This window comes from Mus musculus, chromosome 10, assembly GCF_000001635.26.
Source record: "Mus musculus strain C57BL/6J chromosome 10, GRCm38.p6 C57BL/6J".
NCBI lineage: Eukaryota > Metazoa > Chordata > Mammalia > Rodentia > Muridae > Mus > Mus musculus.
Genome location: NC_000076.6, coordinates 80,493,248 through 80,517,942, shown reverse-complemented (window position 1 = coordinate 80,517,942; position 24,695 = coordinate 80,493,248). Strand labels below are relative to the sequence as shown.

General features: G+C 53.5%; 1 protein-coding gene across 1 annotated transcript; it reads right to left on the bottom strand.

Annotated features, from left to right (window-relative positions):
* Positions 1 to 676: 676 nt before the first annotated feature.
* Positions 677 to 23,037, bottom strand: Onecut3 (one cut domain, family member 3). Its single transcript, NM_139226.3, has 2 exons — positions 21,753 to 23,037; positions 677 to 4,086 (listed from the first exon to the last, which is right to left on the bottom strand). Exons 1-2 carry the CDS (start codon positions 22,933 to 22,935, stop codon positions 3,797 to 3,799), a joined length of 1,473 nt encoding a protein of 490 aa, NP_631972.2. The 5' UTR covers positions 22,936 to 23,037; the 3' UTR covers positions 677 to 3,796.
* Positions 23,038 to 24,695: the final 1,658 nt, after the last annotated feature.

The following is a 24,695-nucleotide window of genomic DNA, read 5'->3' as shown; positions in this document are numbered from 1 at the left end:
CTCTCTCTCTCTCTCTCACTCTGTAGACCAGGCTGGCCTCAAACTCAGAAATCCACCCGCCTCTGCCTCCCAAGTGCTGGGATTAAAGGCGTGCACCACCAGGATCCTCTTTCTAACCCAGGACCTTGCCACCTACTTGGACACAGTTCCTTAGGATGGGGACAGAAACTGAGCCACAGGACAGGCCAACCAGCTCCTGAAGCACAGCCATGGGCGAGGCCCCCGTGCCCACCCCCTCCAGTTATGACCTCAGAGTATTTGGGCCATGTGTCAATCAAGCACCATTTGAATTTCACTTTTCATTTGTTTCTTAAATTACATTTGAACACAGAACACATAGAATCATAAATACTCTTAGAAGACACGACTCCATAAAACGAGGAAACAGAACAAGCCAGGGGAAGCTACAGCCACTGCGCGTGCACGTGCGCACACACGCCTTTCTGTCTTTCCTAAGAGACTCTTGTACATAGGAAATCTGTGAAGGCCACCAGTCCCCCCACTCGCCCTCCCAGGGACCACTGGCTTCGATGCCCTGACATTTGATGCACCTCCATGGAACCGGTCAGAGATAAACATGCCATTATTTGCAAAATTATAATTTAACAGTATAAAGCTTCAAGTCACATAATCCCAAAACTAGCTAAGGTTTTTTTTGTTTTGTTTTTGTTTTTTGTTTTTTTTAAGCACATAAACTATACATTAAATATTTTGAGGTATTTCAGAGAGAATTGTCAAAGGCTAGAAGGAATTGTGCTGGACTATGGGTTCCCTGTGTAGGAAAGATCTTTGGTGGGTAAGGACCAGAAGGGCAGATGGAGGGATGGGGGTCCACCTGGGCTTAGAGGGGCACTGATATCTGTGTGTGTGCGTGCGTGCATGTGTGCGTGTGTGTGTGTGTGTGCACGCGCGCGTGTGTGTGTGTGTGTGTGTGTGTGTGTGTAATTTGAAAAGCTTTTATTGGTGACTCAGAAATGGAGCCCAGCCTAGAATCCTCCAGGAGGGGCTGGAGGCGTGGTCAGGGGTGATACTTGCCCAGCCTGTGCTAGGTCCTAGGCTGTATCCCCATAACCTCCATAAGCAAAAGAAAAAGAAACAAAAGGAGAAAAGAAAAAGACAAGGAGAAAGAACGGTTTGATGATGCATGCTTGTGATCCCAGCTCTCGGAAGACTGAGGCAGAAGGATCTCAAGCTAGAGGCTAGCCTTAGCTACAGACAGAGGCCCTATCTCACAAGTGAGGCATATGTGTTTGTGTGTGTAGATTCTAACTTGTCATTGAGTCATAGAACTTTTGAGGCAGGCCCTCACTATGTGAACTCACAAAGATCCATCTGCCAGCCTCTGCCTCCTGAGGGCTGGGATTAAGGTCACCATGTCACCATGTCAAACTTCATTTTTTCAGTGCTCATGTTGTGAGTCTTAGTCTGCTGGCTCATAGGACATGTCACTGCACCTGCTGGGTACAGGGTGGGCAGGGTGGCTTTGGAGCTAGGAATCAGGAATATAAGGGAAAGGGGGAGCACTCTGTGTGCGTGTGTGTGCCTGTGTGTCTGTGCCTCTGTGTGTATATGCCTGTGAGTGTGTGCCTCTGTGTGCGTGTGTGTGCCTGTGTGTCTGTGCCTCTGTGTGTATATGCCTGTGAGTGTGTGCCTCTGTGTGCGTGTGTGTGCCTGTGTGTGCATGTCTATGTGTGGCTGTGTGTTTGTGCCTGTGGCTGTGTGTGTATACTGCATGTGTTTTACACTTTTTAAATTTTCTTAGCTGGGTAGTGGTGGCACACGCCTTTAGTCCCAGCACTCAGGAGGCAGAGGCAGGAGATCTCTGAGTTCAGGGCCAGCCTGGTCTACAGAATGAGTTCCAGGACAGCCAAGACTACACAGAAAAACCCTGTCTTGAAAAACAAACAAACAAACAAACAAACAAAAAACAAAAGCAAAATGTATTTTTAATCATATATGTGTGTGCATGTGAGTGTGGGCACCTAGGAGGGCCAGAAGAGGTCATTTAGTCCTCTGGCACTGGAGTTATGGGTGGTTGTGAGTCTCCATGTGGGTGCTGAGGACCCAAACTGGGTCCTCAACAAGACCAGCCTGTGCTCTTAACCACTGAGCCATCTCTCCAGCTGTGCACATATGTGTGTGCATGTGTGAGTGTGTGCATGTATGCGTGTGAGCTTGTATGTATCTGCCAGCATGGGTGTGTCTGGGGAGACCTGTCACTTGATGAGTGGGAACAGGGGACTCTTTTCACTCTGAGCATTCTGCCTCACACCCGAAGGTTCTAGAAGCATCCATCCTGGCTGCTCCTGTGGGAGAGCAGCAAATCACTGAGGACAGAGGACACTCTACACACATCTTTGGTTCAGTAAAAAGGCACTCGCCGACCTCGCTGTCCTCCTGTCTCTCTCTCTCTCTCTCTCTCTCTCTCTCTCTCTCTCTCTCTAGGGTGGGGGACAGCCATGGGGTGAAAGTGGGGACACCCTGGCTTCCAGCACAAACCCTTAGGGGTGGGGAAATCTTTGGTATCAAACGTGATCTTTCGAATCACAGCGTGGGCTCAATGAGGTAGCCTTTACAGGATGGGGAAGGTTCCTTTTTCTTTTTCTCACTAGAAAGTTCTCTTGCATTCTCTAGGGAAATTGGGAGTGGGGGGGCCTCTCTGGGAGGCAGCCATGGGAGTAGGGTTCAATGGAGAGGGATTCCCAGGATCTTGAACCCCAGAGGGGGAGGGGAAGAGGCAGCCTCCTGGGACATGGCTGCCAGGCCAGTCTTGAAATGTCACCCAGACTGGAGGGCTGAGCAGAGGGGTGACCCCGTCGTGTCTGACCTTTCCCCATTGTACATTTTTTTTTTTGGCAAAACAATGGAGCAAGCAGTTTTCAGCTTCATCGTCTCTCTTCTGAGAGAGGTGTCACCAATGCAAGGCTCACCCCTGAATGTCCTCTGAAGGGGCGCTCAGGTTTGCACCCCAATCAATTGAAAAATGGGTGATGAATTCCAGAGATTTCCAGAACTTTGCATCCAAGGGACACCGATGGTGCCTTCATGGCTCCCCCAGATCTGGGAGAATCTGATGTCCCTCTCCTGAGATCTGGGGTGTCATCTTTGCTCTCTGGTGACCTTGTTCCCTGTGTAGCATTCTTCACATAGCAAGGTGCTTATAGTGAACTCAGCCAGGGGTGCTGGGATGGAGGCATCCACAGGGCAGCCCTCATCTCACATTTGCCACTGTCTCCTTGGAGACAGGGGGCTCCCCACAGCTTCCCTCCCCGGCGTTAAGGCAGGGGATTGTTGGCACAGGCTATCCAGGCCGCTGGGGTCGGGGTGGCGGCTGGGGTGGGTCTTGGCTGCTGTGAGGGGCCATCCTGCGGAGTGGGCGTGGGGGTGGGGCCGCGGCTCGGAGGGCAGGATTGGGCATGGGGATGCTGTAAGGATCCAGCTTGTTTTGGCCACTTGGGATGGGTCTCAGTTTTTGGGGAGGGGACAAGGAAACAGAGACCTGGCCTGGTGGAGAAAGTGGGGGAAGACAGGCAGATGTCTGCCTCCTGCTTTTGAGGAGGGCTGGGATCTGGAAAGAAGGGTTCTCTATTAAAATCATTTTTTAAATACCCGGGTTCTGTTTGTAAGATGTGCTTGATTCTTGACCCACTCTACCCTCAGGGTCCCTTTGGAGTCCAAAATTGAGCGGGAGGGGGCTAGGGGTCCCTGTCCCCTGGGGGTGGGGGTAGGGCTTGCTTTGGCTGGTTCAGGGACGGCCCCTCGCTCCCTGGGGCTAGCGTGTGTGCTGCGGAAAGGCTCAGGCCTTGGAGAAGGTGGCAGTAGCTGTCCCGGTGCCAGGGGTGGCACCCGGCTCCTCAGCCCAGCGGTTCATGCAGCGGCGACGGGCGTTCATGAAGAAGTTGCTGACAGTGTTGAGCTCCAGGCCCAGCTGCTGCGAGATGGTGGCTTGCATCTCCTTGGACGGCCGCTTGTTCTCCTTGAAGATGGCAATCAGCGTGCGGCGCTGCAGGTCTGTGAACACGAGGCGTTGCTTCTTCGGCTGCAGAGCCCTCTCCTTCTGCTGATCCTGCTCTTTACGCTTGCAGGCTGGAAAGGGGACAGAGGGGAGAGAGGACATCATGGGGGGGGGGTGAGGGGACACAGACACGTGAGGAGGGGCAGAACACTGACCAGGAGTGAGGAAACGTGGTCAAGGGGACACAGCAGGGACAAAGGGATGTGAGGGAGGAAGAGGACGGGAGACACAAGGATGAAGAGATGGGACAAGCCAGGGGAAGGAAGGGGAGGGGAGGAGGCCAGGCAGAGTCAGGGGACAGGGAGCAGAAGTCTGGGAATCAGTGTAAACTGGACCACTAGGAGAGAGGCAGGCAGAGACAGCCAAAAATGGAGGACAGGACAAGCTAGAGAGGTATGGGGAAGACATGGAGTCACACAGTGTGGGGACAGATGAAGCAAGGGGCAGCTGGATAACACAAGTCAGAGCCATCACTGGCTGCAGCAGAGCCTCCAGAGGGGAGCGGTCCTCAGCTTCCTAACGCTAATCCTCCCCTCCTCCCCGGCCAGCCAGCCGCTTCAGCAAGGGCTCCTGACTCCAACCCCAAAATGGGCCCCTTCCCCAGAACTATAGGTGTAGGTGTTGTGTATCATACCTGACATGCTGCAGTCCCATCTGTTGAGGACAAAATGGGACTCATGTGTGACTGGTCTGATGAAGACGTGGCTGACTGTAGGCCCTGGGTTATATCTCAAGCAGTAAAGAGTCCTGACCGCCTGTTGGCCCAGTTCTGGAACTCCCTCAGGACCTGTCCACCTCAGTTCACAGCCTTTGTCTGTTGTGAGCCCATCCCCCTGCCTAAAATCTCCCAGGGAGAGGTTGGGGGCGTGGCTAGGGGGTAGAGGGTCTACAAATTGGAGTTAGAATGTTTGTCATCTGGTCTAGATGCAACTCAAAACAGATACAAAGATGACCAGATAAAGGAGAGAGAGCGACAGTTTGTAACATAATTCAGAGGGTAAAAGCTTGCCACCCTCACTCAGTGACCTGAGTTCAATCCCTGGAACCTGCATGAAGGTAGAAAGAGAGAATCAACTCTAAAACATTGTCCTGTGGCGCACAGCATGTCTTTGATCTCAGCACTCAGGAGGCAGAGGCAGGAGGATCTCTGAGTTCAAGGTTAGCCTGGTCTAACAGAGTGAGTTCCAGGACAGCCAGAGTTTTGAGCCAGGAAAACCCTGTCTCAAAACAAAACAAAACAAAACAGCATTGACCTTTGACCTCCATAGGTGCACCATGGCATGTGCGCACACACACACACACACACACACACACACACATGCATCATACATACACACAGCAACAACAACAAATAAAAAATGTAAGTACATAGATATGATGGTTAAAGATAATTGTCAGCCTGACAAAGTGTAGAATCACCCAGGAGACCAGGGTCTGTGTTTGTCTGCCGGGGAATTACTTGATTATTTTCATTGAAGTGGGAAAACATGCCCACTGTGCGTGGCAGCATTCCCTAGGCTGGCATCCTGCCTACTGTGGGTGGCACTGTTTTCTAGGCTGGTATCCCTGGAGTGAGTGCCCTAGCATGCATGTTTTCACTGTCTCTTCTAACTTTAGACAGAGTGTGAGCATCTTCCCCAGCTGCTAAAACCTCCTCTTCCCCAAAGCAATGAACCTGGAACTATTAGCCAAGCAAACCCTTGTTCCCTTGAGTTGGCTTTTCTTGAAGTATTTTATCACAGTGATAGGGAAGGAAGGAAGAATCAGGACTGAAGCACATGGGTTTCATGTGGATGAATGGAAATGGGCAGACACGTCTTTGTGACGTTTCAGAACCCTGAGAATAAATAAAAATTTCCTAAAGCTTCCAAAAAGGAAAGGCAGATGCCATGGGAAAGATCCAGAGAAGCTTTCAGGGGGTCAGAAACCAGAAAACAAAAACTCCAAGGGCAGATGGGGCTGGAGGCGGCTCCGTACTTAGGAACATTTGCTGCCGGTGCAAGGAACCAACGTCTAGGTCCCAGAAGACTGGGCAGCTAACCTGTAACTGCAGCTCACAGGACTCTATGCTCTCTTCTAGCCTTTGTGGGAACTGGTATGTACAGAGACACACTCATATACGTAATCAAAAGTAAAATAGCCGGGTGGGAGTGGTGCATGTCTCTAGTCCCAGCCCTTGGGAGGCAGAGGCAGAGGGATCTGAGTTCCTGGTCTATAGTGTGAGTTCCAGGACAGCCAGGGCTGCTGCTCAAGCAAACAAACAAAACCAAATAAATTAATTAATTAAAAAAGAAACAGGGGCCTAGAGAGATGGCTCAGCGGGTAAGAGCACTGACTGCTCTTCCGAAGGTCCTGAGTTCAATTCCCAGCAACCTCATGGTGGCTCACAACCATCTGTAATGGGGTCTGATGCCCTCTTCTGGTGTGTCTGAAGAGAATGACAGTGTACTCACATACATTAAACAAACAAATAAAATAAAAGAAAGAAAGAAAGAAAGAAAGAAAGAAAGAAAGAAAGAAAGAAAGGAAGGAAGAAAGAAAGGAAGGAAGAAACAAGGAAAATGTATATTCCACCAGAATATTTCGCCAACTATCTTGATATTAAGCACAAAACTGGGATGAAGGTACAGTGGGAGTGATGTGTAGTGGTCACACCTTTCATTCTAGCACAGAGACAGGGGATCTCTGTGAGTTCAATCCCAGCCTGGTATACATAGCAAGTTTCAGGCCAGCCAGGGCTGCATAGAGAGCCTGTTTAAACAAACAAACACAGCCGGGCCTGGTGGCGCACGCCTTTAATCCCAGCACTAGGGAGGCAGAGTTGGCTATACAGAGAAACCCTGTCTCGAAAAACCAAAAAAAAAAAAAAAAAAAGAAAAAGAAAACAAACAAACAAACAAACACAGAGAGCCAAGGACTGCAAGAGTGGATGATATTTCACAGATCTCTCTTCCTTCCTTCCTTCCTTCCTTCCTTCCTTCCTTCCTTCCTTCCTTCCTCTCTCTCTCTCTCTTTCTCTCTCTGTCTCTCTCTCTCTTAGTCTCTCTCTGTGTCTCTGTCTCTCTCTCTCTCTTGGTCTCTGTCTCTCTGTCTCAGTCTCTCTGTTTCTGTCTCTCTGTCACTGTCTCTCTGTATCTCTCTCTCGGTCTCTGTCTGTCTCTGTCTCTCTTTCTGTCTCTCTCTTTCCCCCATCCCCCTTCAGGGCTTACATTAAGTGTAGGATAAGTGAAAAATGCCAGAACAGAAGAGAACCTGGGAGTTGCTCTGTAGGAGAGGGTTCCCTCTGGAACTGCTGCGGTACCAGCCTGGAACGGAAAGCTCCAGGGTAAGTCCTGAGAGCTCACTGCCTCATGAATGCCTCCCTTACACAAGCCTCAATGAGTTGGTTTTGCCTCCCGCTTGGGCAGTGAAATTGCTCGAGTGGCTTAAGGATCTGCAGAGTTGCACAAAAGAGGAAATGGAATCCTTACAGTCTCTGTGGCTGCGTCATGGATTCGACACGCATGGCCAAACCACGAGCATCCCATGGCAAAAGGTGGATCTCTCAGCAGATGGGCAAGCTGGTTGGGGGCGGGTGGGGTTTAGAGATGAAGGATGTCACAAAGGCTGGGAGAAAGCTGTCAGTAAAGACCTCAGATAAGCAGGAGGGCCCGAGTTTGAATCCTCCAAACCCACGAGAGTCTGCTGTTGAGGTGAGCTTCTGAAATCCTAGCGCTGAGGACTGGGAGACAGGCAGATCCCAAGACAACCCTGCCTGGCCCTAATCGGTGAGACGCAGGTCTCCTGAGAGACTCTACTCAAAGGAAAAAAAAAAAGAAAAAAAAGAAAAAGGTGGATCAGGGCAAGAGGGACACTCAGCTCAGCGGTTACAGCACTGTCTGTGAGCACAGAGGATCCAGGTTTGTTCCCAGCACCCACCAGGGGCCTCACAGTCATCTGTAAGTCGAGCTTCAAGGGGATCCCACGTCCTCTCTGACCTCTGAGGTTGCCACGTGGTGCACAGACAGACATGCAGCCACAACATTCAAATGCATAAAGTAAAACTAAACAAATTTCCAAACAAATAGTGTGAGAGGAATTGAGAACCTCTGACGTCACCCGTGCACGTGTGAACACACAGACTGGGATCTGAGGCACGGGCGGCAGCGGGACCCGTTTTGGTTGCTGGAATAAAATACCGAGGTGAAGAGAGCTAGGGGGAAAGGGTTCATGACAACTCGGCTCGCAAGCTTGCTTGTGACTACCCAGCTTGCACTCTTGCTTGAACTCAGCTGACTTTTCCCCACTCTTTCTTTTTACATTTTAGTTTTGTTTTTAGTTGAGAGTGGGGCAGTGTCTTGCGTGTGTACGTGCAGTACTTTCTCAGGCCAGAAGGGGGAGGCAGATCACAGGAGCTGGAGTCACAGGTGGCTGTGAGCTGCAGTTGCTGGGAGCTGTGGCTGCCCTTAACTACTGAGCTGTCTACACAGCCCCCTCCCATGCCTTCTCTATTCACACAGTTCAGGACCCAAATCCAGGGACAATGTACCAGTCTTCTTCCCACCCAAGGTAACACAACAGAGAACCCCTTGGCCAGTTATGATAGTGCATGACTTTAATCCCAGCATTCGGGAGGCAAAAGCAGGTGGATCTCTTTAAGTTGACCAACCCAGTCTACAGATCGAGTTCTAGGATAGCTAGGGCCGCATAATAGAGAGACCCCGACTCAAACAATAACAGAGCACAAAGGTGATCCCACACAGACAGGCCCACATCCACCTACGCTACAGTCCCTCACTGAGACGCCATTCCCTGGTAGTCCTTGGTTGCCTCAAGTGGACAATGAAAATTGACTGTTGCCCAGCCAACCTGCATGGTAAGACCCTGGCTTCCATCCTAAACCCTACAAATATGCACCTATATTTGGCAAAGGCTGGCAGGTAGATGGTGCTCCATGCTGGCGGATGGACACTAACAGAAACAAAGGGAGATGGTCTTCCCTGAGGTTCTTAGGAGTGTGGTGGCAGATACTCATCCTGGGATGAGGATCCAACTAGAAGAAGAAATCACCCATCTATCTATCTATCCACCCATCTACCCATCCACCCATTCACCCACCACCCACAATCCACCCACCCATCCATCTACCTACCTACCTACCCACCCATCCACTCATCTATCCATCCACCCATCCATCCACCCACCCATCCACTCATCTATCCATCTACCCACCCACCCACCCATCCACTCATCTATCCATCTACCCACCCACCCACCCACCCATCCACCCACCCACCCATCCACTCATCTATCCATCTACCCACCCACCCACCCACCCATCCACTCATCTATCCATCCACCCATCCATCCACCCACCCACCCATCCATCCACACATCCCATCCACCCATCTACCTATGGTACCACCTAGCAGTCTACTACTAGACTGTTAGAAGGGGACAGAAATACAGATTCTCAGAACACACAAGATTTTCTTGTCAAGAGCTTTCTATGGATTTGTTATTCTGTCCTTATGATAAAATATTCCTTTTATTCACACAGAGACAGTAAATCATTTGTCTAGAGAGGGCCAGCCAGAGACAAACCATTGACAGGCCAGACCTGGGTGGATCTTCTTGGAGTCTCTAAAGGGGAACCCCAAACCCAGGGTAGGGGAGAGGCCAGCCACAGAATAAGTCTGGAAAGAAACAAAAAGTCCCTTTTGGGTGGATGGTTCATGAAACCACTGCCTGCTCCCTGTCTTCCGTCTAGTGACACAGCCCTGGCTCCAGGCTGAACTGCTGTCTGAACCCATGGTCCCCCCACTCCCCATTTCCCGCTGCCCAAGAGAAGGATTCTGGAAGATGAGGCTACAGGGACCCTTATAGCAGCTGTCAGCCTCTAAGTCAACTCAAGCCAAGCTCTCTCCATTTCAGTGCAGAGGAAACTGAGCCTGGGAGCACCAGGCCAGTCACAGACTCTTCTTCAGGGCCCAGGCTGACCTATGGTGTGGGTCCATCTCCATTTAAGAGATAGCCTCATCCTAGGCTGAGTTCTTCTCTCTCACCTCCAGTGATCATCTCCACTGTCTCTTTCAGACTCCCTTCCTTCCAAGCACTGCCATGCACCGTACATCTGCCCTATTGTCTTCACCTCCATCTCCTCTTCCATCTCCTCTTTCTCTTCCTCCATCTCCTCTCCCATCTCCCTCCTCCTCCAGCGCCTTCATTCCCCTCCATCTCCTCCTTCATGTCTTCCTCCTGTCTCCTCCTTCACCTTCCACTGTCCTCTCTCAATCCCACCCTCCCTTCCCCCATTGCCACCTAGACAGCCAACTGCCCAACGCCCGCCACACCCATCCTCCCCACCCCATCCCCGCCCTCACTTCTGCTGCATTTTGGCTTGCTCTCTTGCTTTCTTCTCTCCCATCCGCACTGTTAACCGTGGTGTCCTCAAATCACTATTAAACATAGCACGATCCCCACCCTGGAGTCTACCTCCTCTAGCCTGGGCTCCCAGGGCCACCTCCAGGGCCCCATCAGCCTTCTCTGTGCCATCGGAGCTGCCTCACACAGGTGCCTTGACAGCTGCAGGGCTGGGGTCATAGTCATCTAGTTCTAGGGATTGGGGTGAGTCTACAGGCCTCTCCTATCACCAGTAAAACCAAGACACACAGTGTTCAGTGCACACCAGTCCCATACAAGCCTCCTCCACCACCCCTCTGTCCTGATCTGTGGCTACCCCGCCTTTTTTGGAAACCAGGGTCTCATTGTGTGGCCCTGGCTGCCCTGGAACTCACCTTGTAGACCAGGCTGGCTGCTGCTCCCATGTATTAGAATTAATGGTGCGCACCAACATGGCTTGACAACTTTTTAAAAAAAAAGATTAAAAAAAAAAAAAAAAAGAGTTGGGCATTGTGGCGCACGCCTTTAATCCCAGCACTCCGGAGGCAGAGACAGGCGGATTTCTGAGTTCGAGGCCAACCTGGTCTACAGAGTGAGTTCCAGGACAGCCAGGGCTACACAGAGAAACTTTGTCTCAAAAAAACAAAACCAAAACAAACAAAAAAAAGATTAATTTTTCTTATTTAAAAATTTGTGTGTAGCTGTGTCTACACTGGGGCATGTGCAATGAGTTGCCCCATGTTGTTGGGTCTGGAGCTGGAGTCACAGGGTTGTATTCCATGTGGCAGGGAATTGAATTCAGGCCCTTTAAAACAGCAGCCACCCTTAGCCACAGAACCTTCTCTCCTGCCCCTCGCCTTGGAGCTTGTAGGTTTGGCTAGACTGGCCGAGGGCAAACCCCCAGGATCTCCTGTTCCTGTCTTCCCAGGGCTGAGACTACAAGTAGGTGTCACCATACCCTGGGGTGTGTGTGTGTGTGTGTGTGTGTGTGTGTGTGTGTGTCTGTGAGAGAGAGAGAGAGAGAGAGAGAGAGAGAGAGAGAGAGAGAGAGAGAGAGAGAGAGAGAGAGAGAGCCCGTGTTCCTGCCACCCACCAGCTTTGCCCCATCGTCTTGAAGTTCACATTGTGTCCAGAAGAGGGCAGGCGCTCCCGGTCTATTGGGTTATATCCCGCAAAGGCATGGCAGCTGGAGGCGAAAACCCTGAGTTTAGGGTGTAATCTGTTTAGACTCCGGGTTTTGCACGCGGGGAACCTGCGTTGCCCGTTTCTTGGTTCTCTAGAGTTACTAGAGTCTACAGACCACCCCAGGCCAAGGCCTTATGTGCAACTGTTCTGAGGTTTCTGGGGCGGGACTCCCTTTTTTTCCATTGCCCAGAGGTGGCAGAAAAAATACTTAATGAGTTGAAAAAGACACAGAGCTCCTCAGTTTCGTGGGGATGGGGTGTGTGTGTGTGTGAGAAAAGTCGAGGTCTGGGTCTCATCTCTCCCGTGGCTGTGAGAGCGGATTAGGAGAGTCTCACACAGGTCAGCTTTCAGGGGGTCATCCCCTCTGGAAGATGGATGGAGCAACTGTGAACAGACAACTACACATCACTTAAGCCCAGCCACAATAGCCTCTAACCCATGAAGCCCTTCACTTTACTTCCTGCAAAGCTTTGGCCTCATCCCATAAGAAATGATCCTAAGGCTGGGGCTCAATGGGTAGAGTGCTTGTAGCTCAGTGGACAGAGTGCTTGTAGCTCAGTAGACAGAGTGCTTGTAGCTCAGTGGACAGAGGGCTTGTACTTCAGTGGACAGAGTGCTTGTAGCTCATTGGACAGAGGGCTTGTATTTCAGTGGACAGAATACTTGTAGCTCAGTGGGTAGAGTGCTTGCCCAATAAGCATTAGGCCTTGGGTTTCATTTCCAACATTAAATAAATAGGCGAGGTAGCACATGTCTGCCCCGCACCCTCTCAGTGAAACAAAAGAATCAGTTCATGGTCCATCCTTGGCTACATAGGGAATTGGAGGCCAGCCTGGGCTATGAGAGACCCTGTCTCAAAAAAAAAAATTAAAAATTAAAAGGAAAGTTGGAGAGCTGGTTCAGCAGTGTTAAGAGCACTGGCTGCTTTTCCAGAGGTCCTGAGTTCAATTCCCAGCAACCACATGGTGGCTCACAACCATCTGTAATGGGATCTGATGCCCTCTTCTGGTGTGTCTGAAGACAGTTACAGTGTACTCACATACATAAAATAATCAAATCTTTATAAAAAAGAAAAGAAAAGGAAAGAAATTAAGAAAGGCATAGAAAGGTATCTAGGTACCTCCCCAGCTCCACCCCACCCACAGAGCACCCCCACAACCCCTGCCCCCCAGTCAGTCCCTCCCCCCCTCCCTGCCTCCCTCCCTCCCCGTCTACTAAGCCTGGTGTGTGCTGAGCGATGGCGGCGCCCGTCCCCCCTCCTCACTCTCACTCCTGCAGCCCACAATTCAATACCAGCCTGGTCTCCGGCTGGGATGATGGCTGGTTACCGTGGTGACAAGTCCTGCCCCACCATGAGCTGCAGGGTGGGGGCCTACGTTGAAACCAACAATCTCTCCCCAACATGGTGACTCAACCCAGCCAGGCTGAATTTCCCCGAGATGCTCCCGAGAGGAGCCTCTCTGGCTCTGTGACTCTGCCAGGGTCACAAGTCCCCAAGACATTCAGGAAGGTGGTTCCTGTGGGTGGGAGAGCCGGGTGAGGACCCTTCCCCACAGATTCCCAAACCAATTCCTTCTTCCCCTCCCCACACTGCCCAGAGCTCCCCTTGAGCACCTGAGCCAGTATCAGGTGTCAGATTGACCCCACCTCCCTCCCCTTCCCTCCCTCCCTCCCTCCCTCTCTCCTTCCCCCCTTCCTCCCTCCCCTTCCCTCCCTCCCTCCCTCTCTCCTTCCCCCTTCCCTCCCTCCCCTTCCCTCCCTCCCTCCCTCTCTCCTTCCCCCTTCCCTTCCTCCCCTTCCCTCCCTCCCTCCCTCCCTCCTTCCCCCCTTCCCTCCCTCCCCTTCCCTCCCTCCCTCCCTCTCTTCTTCCCGCCCTTCCCTCCCTCCCTCCCTTTCCCTTTTCCTCCCCCTTCCCTCCCTCCTTCCCTCTCCCCTTCCATCCCTCCCTCCCATAGAGGATTTTAATGTCTTCATTTTTCAAAGCCTATCTGGAACCGTCCACACACACCTGGCCTGCTCACTGCAGAGGAGGGGCACCTGGGAGTTAGAGAGTCACAAGGAAGGGACGTGGGGGCAGCCAGGGGCCGTTCCCACCTGGGCTTTCAGTCAAGGAGACCTCTCACTGATCAATCCTCCATGGGGGTAAACCGAGTGAGCAAACAGCACAGCGCACACAAACTTTGAGACTCTGGTAGTGCAGGTTGTCCTGAAGTTATTACATAGTTGAGGATGACCGGGACCCCAATGTCCTCAGTGGGCTCCCCTCCGACTCTTTTCTCTCTTTTGATTTAAGCTCTCGCTGCTGTAGCCCAAACTCTTGGCAATTCTTCTGTCTCAGTCCCCCAAGTGCTGGGATGACAGGCGTGTACCACCACGCCAGGCTGAGCTTCGATGTTTAATAAGTCATTTGCAAAGGGCAAGGCGGCAGTTGGAAGAAGAATTAGCAAAAGATGGCTGGAAAGGAACCAGGTGCCTGAAAACCAGAGGCCGGCCCAGCCAAGGCAGGTCAGCGAGGGAGCGCTTCAATTGTTAGTGAATTAATCCACTGATAAGGGCTCTCAGCCCTGGGCTCTGTCCCCGGAAGTGCGTCCTGCCTCTCCAGGGAACCACGGTTCCCAAATCACCTGACCTAGGACGGGCTGGAGCCCAACTGTGTGGAAACCGCTGTGCGGTGAGTGCGGACTGGTAGGCCGCTAGGCAAACCACGACAAGAGCTCTTTATCGTCGAGTATCCCGTCGGCTCTCCCCGGAGCCCGAGCAAGTGAGAGAATAAAAATAAAACTAACGAGGTCGTGTTTAGGGAGGGCAGCGCACACGCCTTTAATTTCAGTGCGCTCGGGAGGCAGAGGCAAGAGTATCTCTGAGAGTTTGAGGCCAGCCTGGTCTACAGAGGGAGTTCCAAGAGAACCAGAGCTAAATAGAAAAAAAAAAAAAATCCTGTCTCAAAAAATCCAAAAATAAAAATAATGAATATTATGGTGTGGGCAACAGGATTTCGAGTGTAATGTGATCTTCAGCTACACTGAAGGCGACTGCGACTAGTCTGGGTTACATGAGACTCTATCTCAAAAACAAAACAAAACAAAACAAAACGCTAATACAGAATTATTTTGCAAGATTTCTGAGGCCAGAAGAGAGAGAAGAAAGCGAAGGGCAGCGCAGAGGGAGTGACAGGGCAGGAGGCTGCTCCTCCTCCCGGCAACGGGGACCCTGCAAGCTCTCTTTCAAAGCTGGGCACCAACCGACCGTCTAGGATTTCAGGGATCCGTCCCGCCCAAAGCTGGTGGGCCTGCTCAGAGCCGCGGGGTGGTGTTTGCCGCAAGTCCATCCAGGCCTCTGGGCCCAGACGGGCCCTCTGCAGCTCCCCAGCGCTAAGTGCGAGGTCCGTGGCAAGGACGGAGGTGCCCGCCTATAGCAGTGACCGGTGCTCAGGGCTGCTTTCCCTGGGGAGTCCTGGGGATCCAGGCGGGCGCAGGTCCGGATCCTGTTTCTCTGTGTAGTTTTTCAATGTGACAATAATTCAAGTCCCTCAACTGTCCTCACCTGTGCCCACTGGTGTGACTTCCGGAGGTGTGACTCCCGGAGTTAATCCGCCTAGGGGAAACTGAGGCCACAGGTGTCTTGAGCTGCCAGAGGGTCACACGGACCTCCCAGCCACGCCCGCTCTGGTTCCAGCCTCTACCCTCCCCCTCCAGCACTGCCTAGGGTATTGATCACCGTCTATTTTTAATTAAAAACTTGATTCAAACCAGCTTGAACTCTCCTGGTTAAAGCCAGGCTGTTCACAGGCTAACACAAAGAGAGCACGGGGGCGGCCTGGCTTCCTTCCTCCAGCCTCACGAACTGCCAGGCCTCCTGGCTGCTGTTCCTCACCTGCTCCTCCAGCCCAAGTCCCCCCATACACGCAGGAGGGCTGAGGAGACCATAGACGGAAGGCTGTCCCGGGAAGCTGCCTTCTGCATCTTAGGGGCTCTGGCAGGGGAGCTCAGAGTCCCCATAGTGGCCATGAAGAGTCCCCCTCAGCTGGAGGCAGCAGGGCAGTGATGGGTGTGGCTTGTATTTTGGCCTGGAAAGGTAATAGTTGATAGGGAATCTACAGCTGGGGAGTGCCTTCGTTCAGGCTAGGAATTTAGTTGAAAGAGGCTTAGTAAGTTTGTGGGTTTTAAAATTACTTTTCTCCTTCTTCTTCTTCTTCTTCTTCTTCTTTTTCTTCTTCTTCTTCTTCTTCTTCTTCTTCTTCTTCTTCTTCTTCTTCTTCTTCTTCTTCTTCTTCTTCTTCTCCTCCTCCTCCTCCTCCTCCTCCTCCTCCTCCTCCTCCTCCTCCTCTTCCTCCTCCTTCTTCTCTCTCTCTCTCTCTCTCTCTCTCTCTCTCTCTCTCTCTCTCTCTCTCTCTTTTGGCAGGGTTTCTCTGTGTAGCCCTTGCTGTCCTGGACCAGGCTGAGCTCAGATATCTACCTGTCTCTGCCTCCTGAGTGCTGGGATTAAAGGCATGCACCACCACTGTCTGGCTAAAATTACATTTTATTCTGTGTTTGTGTGGATGTAGGTGGGGGGATAGCACACTTTCAGAGGTCAGAATGGAAGCTCTCCTTTCACCATGTATGTCCCCAGGGATTAAACTCAAGCCCCCAGGCTTTGCAGCCTGAGCCTTTCCCCCAACATATCAAACCCACCTTGAGGGATCTTTAGACAGAAGGACCAGAGGTCAGCCTCAGCTTCTCACCAAGCAGAAGAAACAGCCCTGCCGCTTGCTCCTGTCTACCAGACTCTGGAGTGGTCATAGGAAGTGTCGACTGGATTTAGGGCAAGGTGTGAACTTGACTTTCCTCTGACACCAACTTAGGCTCATCCTGGGACACTGACATGGGGGTGGGGGTGGGGACAGTCTGCCAGGAATTGAAGTCGCAGCGTCCTAGGGAGTCAAATGTACAAAGCTTGCCTTCCTTCTCCTGAGGATCTCTGAGGAGGGTGTGTGTATGTGTGTGTGAGAGAGACAGAGACAGAGACAGAGACAGAGAGACAGAGAGAGAGACAGAGAGAGAGGGAGACAGAGAGAAAGAGAGACAGAGAGAGAGACAGAGAGAGAGGGAGACAGAGAGAGAGAGAGACAGAGAGAGAGAGACAGAGACAGAGAGAGACAGAGAGGGAGACAGAGAGAAAGAGAGACAGAGAGAGAGAGAGAGACAGAGAGAGAAACAACTCACCAGTGTCCAGGATACTGTTACCTCATGAGAGCTAGAGGGTCGAACACAGGCCCAGAACCTCTGCTGTGTGGCTGCTATGAAGTGGGAAATGGGCTCACACCGCACCAGCTACTGCACTGGAAAGTGTGTGTCTTTCCTTAATGCCCACGGATGTCCTGGGGCTATACTTCCTTGTTTCTGCAATGTCCTAGAGCCCGGGCTAGAATCCCTCCCCACCCTGCCCCCAACACACACCATGAGGACTGTAGGCGTGGTCAGAGTGGAGCCCCGCCTAGAATCCCCCCACGCTAGGAGCATGGTCAGGGGCTGGACAGTTTCTTAGTATGCAGGAGGCTTTCGACTGAAATCTCTGTGGGATTGGCAGGCTGGTTATCCTGACCAGATCCTGCTCAGGTATAAGGGGCTCCTTGTAGGGACTCCAGCATGCCCCCCACCTGCCTCCCCGAGAATGGTTCACAAAGGCCTTACACAGGTTTGCCACCCATAGCCCTGGGGAGATGGCCACTGTGTATTTTCTGTGGCGACCTGGAGTATTTCCATTTTTGACCCACGTGGACTTGTGCCACTCTCCCAGTCCCTTTCAGGAGCCCCTGAAACACTCTGAGGGGCTTATGCAACTCTGTCCATTTCTCAGATTGGAAAACTGAGGCTCAGTTAAGAATGGAGAAAGGGGAGTCCCGGGTCTAAATAAGGCCTTTGGGAACAGACTCTACTTTCTGGGGTGTGTGGGGAGCTGTAGCCTTTTGTGTGTGTTGGGGGAGTCTATCAGAGGTTTACATGAAGACTCCAGGCCTTTGAGAATAAGAGGCAGGGCTGTACTTGCATGGGGAGAGCGCTGGCCTGGCATGCCTTTTGCCCTGGGTTCCAGCCCAGCATCCTAAGGTAGACATACTGGTACACAGCAGTCATCGCCAAACCCAGAGGCAAGGCAGGGAGATCAGCTGGCCTTAGTGACAGACCAAGGGACACCAGGATGTGTTCACAGCCTCAGATGGAAGGGTAAGAGTTTAAACTGGGAGGTGGTGGTGTAGGAGGTAGAGAAGATGGAGCTCTGAGACCAGCATGGTCTACAGAGTGAGTTCCAGGACTGTCTGGGCTACACAGAGAAAACTTGTCTCAAAAAGCCAAATGAAACATAAAATAAAATAACAAGGGGCAGACAGCTGAGCACCTCTCCAGGACCCACAGGAGAGGAAACAGGGCAGGGCAGGAGGGTCTCAAGGACCTGTGGTCACACACACTATGTCTGTTTCCTGTCCAGCGCTCTGGCCTGTTGCCTCTGTATCTGCATCGTCCCCAAGTGCAGTTTCCTTGTGGGGAGACCAAGCAGCCCACAGCTCCTAGACCTTTCCGTGCGTGCATGTGTGTGTGTGTGTGTGTGTGTGTGTGCACGTGTGGGCATGTGTGGGCATGTGTGGTGTGTATGCATGATATGTGTATGTATTGTATGTTGTTTATTGTGTCCGGTGTGTGTACAATGTGTAGTATGTAAGTATGGTGTATGGTATACTGTACATGTGTGTACAGTGTGTGGTGTGTGGTGTATCTGTTAGATGTGTGGTGTGTGTGTGTGTGTGTGTGTGTGTGCATATGTGTACAGAGTGTGTATATGTATGTGATGTCTGGTGTGTCTGTTAAATGTGTGGTGTGGGTGGTGTGGGTGTGGGTGTACAGTGTGTGTATATGTGTGTGGTTTGGGGTGTATCTAAATGATGTGTAGTGTGTGTGTGAATTCCTGTCTCCTCTTTTGAATATTTCATTATATTTGTATATTTTTCTGATCAGTTACAAAAAAGATTTTTTTTTTTTTTTTTTTTTTAGTACAGAGTTGCAATTTAAACAATATTTGAAGCCGGCCGAAGCTATCGACCTGGGCGCACGGTGATGAATCACAGACGGTAATTCGAATTCATCGACCGCCCCACCCGCCAGGAGCCACCCCTCCCCCAGCTCCGCTCCCATAATCACAGTTTGTGACTGTCACTGGGGTGTGTGGTGGTGGTGATGGTGGGGCACACAGCTCAGAGAGGAGATTCTGGGGTGGTGTGGGAGCAGATGCAAATATGTCCCCCCTGGTGGGAAAAGTGCCTGGGAAAGCTGGGGTCTTCAGTGACTACTCCCTACACACACAATGCATGTTTTACATTTAGGGAAACTGAGGCAGGCGGGGGACAACACACACTGGGGTAGGGCTGGGACTCTGCCGCTCTTTGCTGTGTTTCTTGGGCACAACAAAGAAAGGACTTACTCTCAGGGGTCCTCAAAGGAAGGCTGTGTTTTACTGGGACTCAGGGACCAGGAGGGGCCAGCCTGACCTCAGCCCCCTTCTGGCTTCTCCCTAGCCCACCTCCTTTCTTTGTGTTCAGCCTTTCTTTTTGCTTCTTTCTGCTCTGGTTTCTTTCCCTCTCTCTGTCCCTCCACCCTCCCCTTTCCCTCCTGTCTCTCCAACTCACATCTCTCTCTCCCACACCATTTCTCTCTCTCTCTCCCGCCCCCCCAAACACCCCCGTCTGTTTGTCTGTCTGTTTTTCATCTCCCTACCTTCTCCCTTTCTCTCACTGGTTTTGTCTTGTAGGAAGGACATTCTAGGGTTGGTGGCACTGGGGACAATGTTTTCCCAGTAAGTCTGTGACTTGCTTGGGTGGACAGTTTCCCTCCTGGGTTCATAGAAGCCAAGGTCCAATTTTGTCCCCAGTGGGTCGGGGATAAGGGAGTGAGGGACAGTGCTCGGCTCCAGGTTTGGCACCTTCAGCTGTCACCAAGACACAGGATGTTGAAGAGTCTCGCCTGGCCGCCCCAGCACCCTCTAAATGTCACAATTTACCGCCACTTAACTGCTTTTCATTTGTGCGGGGACCAGAACTAAAGGCCTGGCTCGAGCCTAATGACCCCGGCTGCCACTTCTGACTCCAGCGGAGTCTGAAGATGAAGACAGAGAAGGGACCTGGAGCGCTGGGTCACAGCGTGACAGCCTCGGCTCCAAGGCTGATCTGGAACAGGCCAGGTATCTCATTTTTTACCCGACTCTGTGCTCCCCTGAGGTGGCCACACTTTTAGAAGTGACACAGTCATCCTGTAACAGTCTTAGGGAGAGATGCTGGTCACCAGAGCTTTGAGAGACAAGAAGCCAGTCTGACCGTGGCTCCCTTTGGAATGGCTAACCTCTTGCTTCAAGTGGGACACGGAGGGCTGATGGCCTTACAGAATCTGGGACCCTGGGCCCATGTGTTGTCCAGCAGTTCTGTGGTGTGTCCGCCTTTTGTGTCCACAGGAGAGCAATTGGAACGTCACTCGTGCAGGTGACAGGCGAGTGGCATGGATTTGGGGTACACAATGGTTGTATGTCCAGGAGGGGAGGTCTTGGTCTTAGAATCCACAGAGCACCAGATCACCTGGAGACAGTGGATCGGGGGCACACTACCCGAGGAGAACCATGGACAAGACAGGACAGGACAGGATAGGGGCTGTGTTCTGGGGCAGGTGTCCTTGTGTCCCTCACTAGCAACAGGGCTCTTCAGATAAACCTGTGTGTGTGTTTATCCTAATGTCTTCCAGTGCCACCTGCCCACCCCCCAGGAATGCATGGCCCCAAAAGCCCAAAGACAGGGCGCATCTCATCACTGAGTTATCCCACTAAAGACTCCAGAGGAAGGGGAAACTAAAGTGGGTCTGTGTGTGTGCCAGCCTGCACAGTGGGCTTAGAATCCACAGATAGAGCAAGTAGCACAGGCTCCAACCAAACCCACGTCTATCTACCCCCCCGCTACGCCCAGGGGCCCCTGCTTCTCTGCACCCCACACAGGCTTGTAGTGTGGTCTGAGGGGTACAGTCAACCCAGTTCTCAGCTCCTGCCTTAGGGGCGCCTCTCTTGAGTCCCGGCTGCCCCGCCCCTCTCTGTGTTTGTATGCAGAGGGATCGATGAGGCTCTGGAAACCGCTATTGTCCCTGGAACGGGGTGCACAGCCCCCTCCCCACTACGCCATAGAAAAAACGCTCTGCCCAGACCACCGGCCTCCTGACACCCCTTCCCAATCACGGAGGATGTAGGGTCTATGGCACACCCCCACATTCCTCGCTGGGGTGGGAGGGGACAGGTTAGACCAAAGGAGGAGACAACGGGTCCCCCAGGGGCTGGCTCGCATGCTTCTGTGTGTGGGAGAGACTCAGGCAAGGCGCAAGAGAAGAAAAGAATAAAGAGAGACTGGACTGGGTACCGAAGAGGCAGCTCGAAGAGAGGGACAGCAATTTGTCCCCGTGGAGAGAAGTAGAAAGGGGGGACAGGAAAACAGGAGGGAGTGAGGCCCTGGGAGCCACGGGGGGGGGGGGGTGTGAAGGCCTCTGGTGGATGCCACTGAGCCCAGGGTCCCAAGGGCTGCCCCTCCCCCAATCTCAAATGACCTTTGCCAACGGCCAGAGGGGGGAGGGATGGGGGACTAGCGGATCGATCGTCGGCAGAGGCTGAGCTGCATAGGAAGAGAGCTCGGTGGTGGTGGTGGTGCTGGGGCTGGGGGCAGAGCGGTGGCCAGGCCTTGGCTGAGTCTAGTCAGCACCTAGAGCTTTGTGACTGGGTGGAGAGAGGGCGCCTTTGGTCCCTCTTGCAGGATGTTTGGGGACGAGGGGAGTGGCACCTCTGATCGCAGGGGATCGTGAACCCAAGGAACGTGCTACAGACGCGCGCATACACGCGCACACACGGAGCCACGCGAGGGCTGTTTTAGTTTAGCACCCTATGTCTACATCAGCCTCAAAGACACTAGACACCCTACACAGTCCCTAAAAGAATAGGGACGGAAACAATAATTGTATTTGCCCTCTTTCTATTAGTGACACTCGGCGATGCAGACCCCGGGTCAGCCTCAGAGGCTACAGTTTCCCCCCTCTAGGCTGGCAGGACGCACTAGCCAAGGTCCTTCATCCTGTGCCAACCATGTCCCCCAGGATCGAGCCTCAGGGGCCCTTGTCCCTACCTGCCAGGCGCAGCGCCGACATGCGCTGGAACTCCGGCTCCTGCAGCCACTTCCACATCCTGCGGAAGGTCTCGCGGCCGGATTTGAGCTTGCTCCAGGGCTTCGGGTTGCGCAGCAGGTCGGAGAGCGTGCCCTGCGAGCGGCACAGGATGCGCTGCGCGAAGATGGCCTGCGGGATGCTGTAGCGCTTCAGCTCGGCGGTGATGCGCTGGGCCACCTCTTTGGTGTTGATCTCTTCGGCTGCAGCGCCGGCTCCCGGGCCGCCGCTGCCGCCGCCAGCGCCACCGCCCCCTCCGGGGCCACCGCCGCCTGAGTGAGGCCCGTGCGCCCCGGCCGCAGCCAGCCCGCCCAGCGGAGCCAGCAAACCCGCGGCCGCCCCGCCGGCCGCCCCGCCGCCTCCCGCGCCGCCGCCGCCTCCAGGCAGCCCTCGGGCCAGCGCGTCCTCTGCGCGCCCCAGAAGCGCCGCGTGTGGCTCGAAGGCGGCAGGTGGCAGTAGTTTGTCCCCGGCCAGGTGGCCCGGAGCCCCGTAAGCGGCGAGCGGTGGCGGCGGCGGCGGCTGCGGGGCGCTGTGCAGAGCGGGGGGCAGCGCGCTGGGCAGCGGCGACAGTGGCGACCCCATGGTGGGCAGCTCCTTGCCATAAGGCCCGTAGAGGTGGCCCACCGAGGCCAGCGCCGCCCGCTCGTCGCGCATGAGGGTGAAGCTGCCGCTCACGCTGGCCGCCAGGCGCTGCGGAGGGGGCGGTGGCGGCGCGGTGGCCGGGTGAGGGTGAGCGTGTGGATGGCCTCCGTGCGCCCCAGCCACCGCGTGCTGGTGGAACTTATCGGCCACGGCGGCCAGCGGCGGCAGGTGCTGCAAGGGCGTGAGCGTGGTGTAGGTGCCACCCAAACCTGGGGCCTCGCACGCCATACCCATGGCCGGGTGCAGGGGGCCAGCCAGCTCCCCACGGAAGTCAGGGCCACCACCCGCGGCCCCTGCAGCCCCCGCGCCCCCGGCGCCCCCGCCCCCGGCGCCACCACCGTCCAGCAGGCTAGCCATGCCGGCCACCAGGCCTGGGCGCCCCGATGCCACTAGGCTTCGGTGTTGGGCCGCGGCGGAGCGCGCGTGGCCCGGGCTCAGCAGCTCGCCGGCTTGCGCGTGTGTCACCCCGTGCAGCCCCCCGAGGCTCTCCAAGCTCAACTCCATCCTGGGTGTCCTCTTCGTGTGTGCTCAAGGCCGCAGCATGGTCCCCACGCACTGGCCGACGCTCCTGGTGGCGGCGGCTGCTACTGTCCCGCTTGTTCAGTGCTCTCGCTCGGCTTCGGCTGCTGCGAGCAGCGGCCACCAGGATGTGGCGGGGCGGCCGCCGCCGGCGCCCCGGCCCGGGTCTGACGTCAGCGCCCCCGCCCATCGCTCCGCCTGCACCCGCCAAACCCCTTGGAGCACCAGGCTGGCTTCTTGGGTCTCCCCATTCTCCTTGCCCTGAGAAGAACCTGAGGGATTGGGGTGGGGGACCGCTAGTCCTGGCTCTGTGTGAGTGTGAGTGAGTGTGTGTGTGTGTTCTCATATCAGCGTCTTTGATTCTCTGTCCTGTACATTCCCCCTTCTGCCCCTACCCGCCCCCAGTTCCTGAAGTGTGGCTACAAACGCCCCCCAACTCTGTTGACACTCTCAGAAAGATGGGCTGTTTTCCCCGTATGCACACAAAGATTTCAAAACCTCTTTTGGGATGAAGTGGGGCTATTAGTAGGTCCCCAGAACAATCACACATTGGCCTCAAGCACAAGGAAAAGCAGGCATTTGGGCATTTGGGCCTCTGTTTCTTCAATTGTGCAATGTAATTGCCCTGCAGAAATCTTTCTTAACAGGGACTTTAGTGGTTTTTAGGCCCAGGATTGGGAAGACAGAGGCAGGTGGATCGTTAATTTGGAGGCTAGCCTGGTCTATGTAGCAAGTTCCAGTCAGGCAAGGGCTTTATAGTGAGTCTTTGCATCAAAGCAAACATAAATTCCTCCAAGGTCCGGTGTAGTGGCACATGCCTTTAATCTCGGCACTTGGGAGGCAGAGGCAGGTGGATTTCTGAGTTCAAGGTCAGCCTGGTCTACAGAACTGGATTCAAGGACAGTCAGGGCTACACATGGAAAAGATGACAGAGAGGGGGGGAAGAGAGAGGGGAAAATTCCTCCTAAGTCCCGTGTAATTGGCTACTTCCTGTCCCCAATATCTCTGGGGTCTAAGGATGTCTTGTCTGAGACTGGTCATCTCTAGACCAGCTTGGGTTTGGGGTTTTTTTTTTTTTTTCAGACTGAGATAGCTAGCCTAGGATCTCTCTCTCTCTCTCTCTCTCTCTCTCTCTCTCTCTCTCTCTCTCTCTCTCTCTCTCTCCCTTTCCCACCTGCAGACAGTGAAGGGGGACAGAAGGGGTACATGGATGGCACCCTACAGGCACAAAGCACCTGGGAACAAGACCCCTTGGGTTTGTGGAGAAGAGATTACCGATTACCAGGGTGGCCATGCCAGACTCTGGGGGGACCTTGTGTTAGGAGGGTGTCTTCACTCAGCCTCAGCCCCTGCCTCCCTTGCCCTGCTCACTGCCAGGGAGGGTTATTGGCATTTGTTCTGGAGCTTGAGTCACCCATGGGCTCTGACGCTCACTCAAGGGATGCCCCCACCAATGGCTTGGGCTATCAGGCTGGAAACAAAGCAAACCAAGAATCTGATGTCCACAGTGCACTGGCTGTGTGACAGGCGTGGTGGTCCATGCCCGGGGCTGCACAGATCCTTTTCTGTTCCTCATTTTCCCCTTTCATGCTGCCCCCCCCCCCCCAGAGAAGAGGATCTTGGAGGAAAGTGAGTGGCATTGTATATGAGCCATTAAGGGGGGGGGTACACAGAGGTCCCTCTCCCAAATCCTTGGGTGGACAGGGCTGAAGGGACTGTTTCAATGTGAACAAGTCAGCATTTAT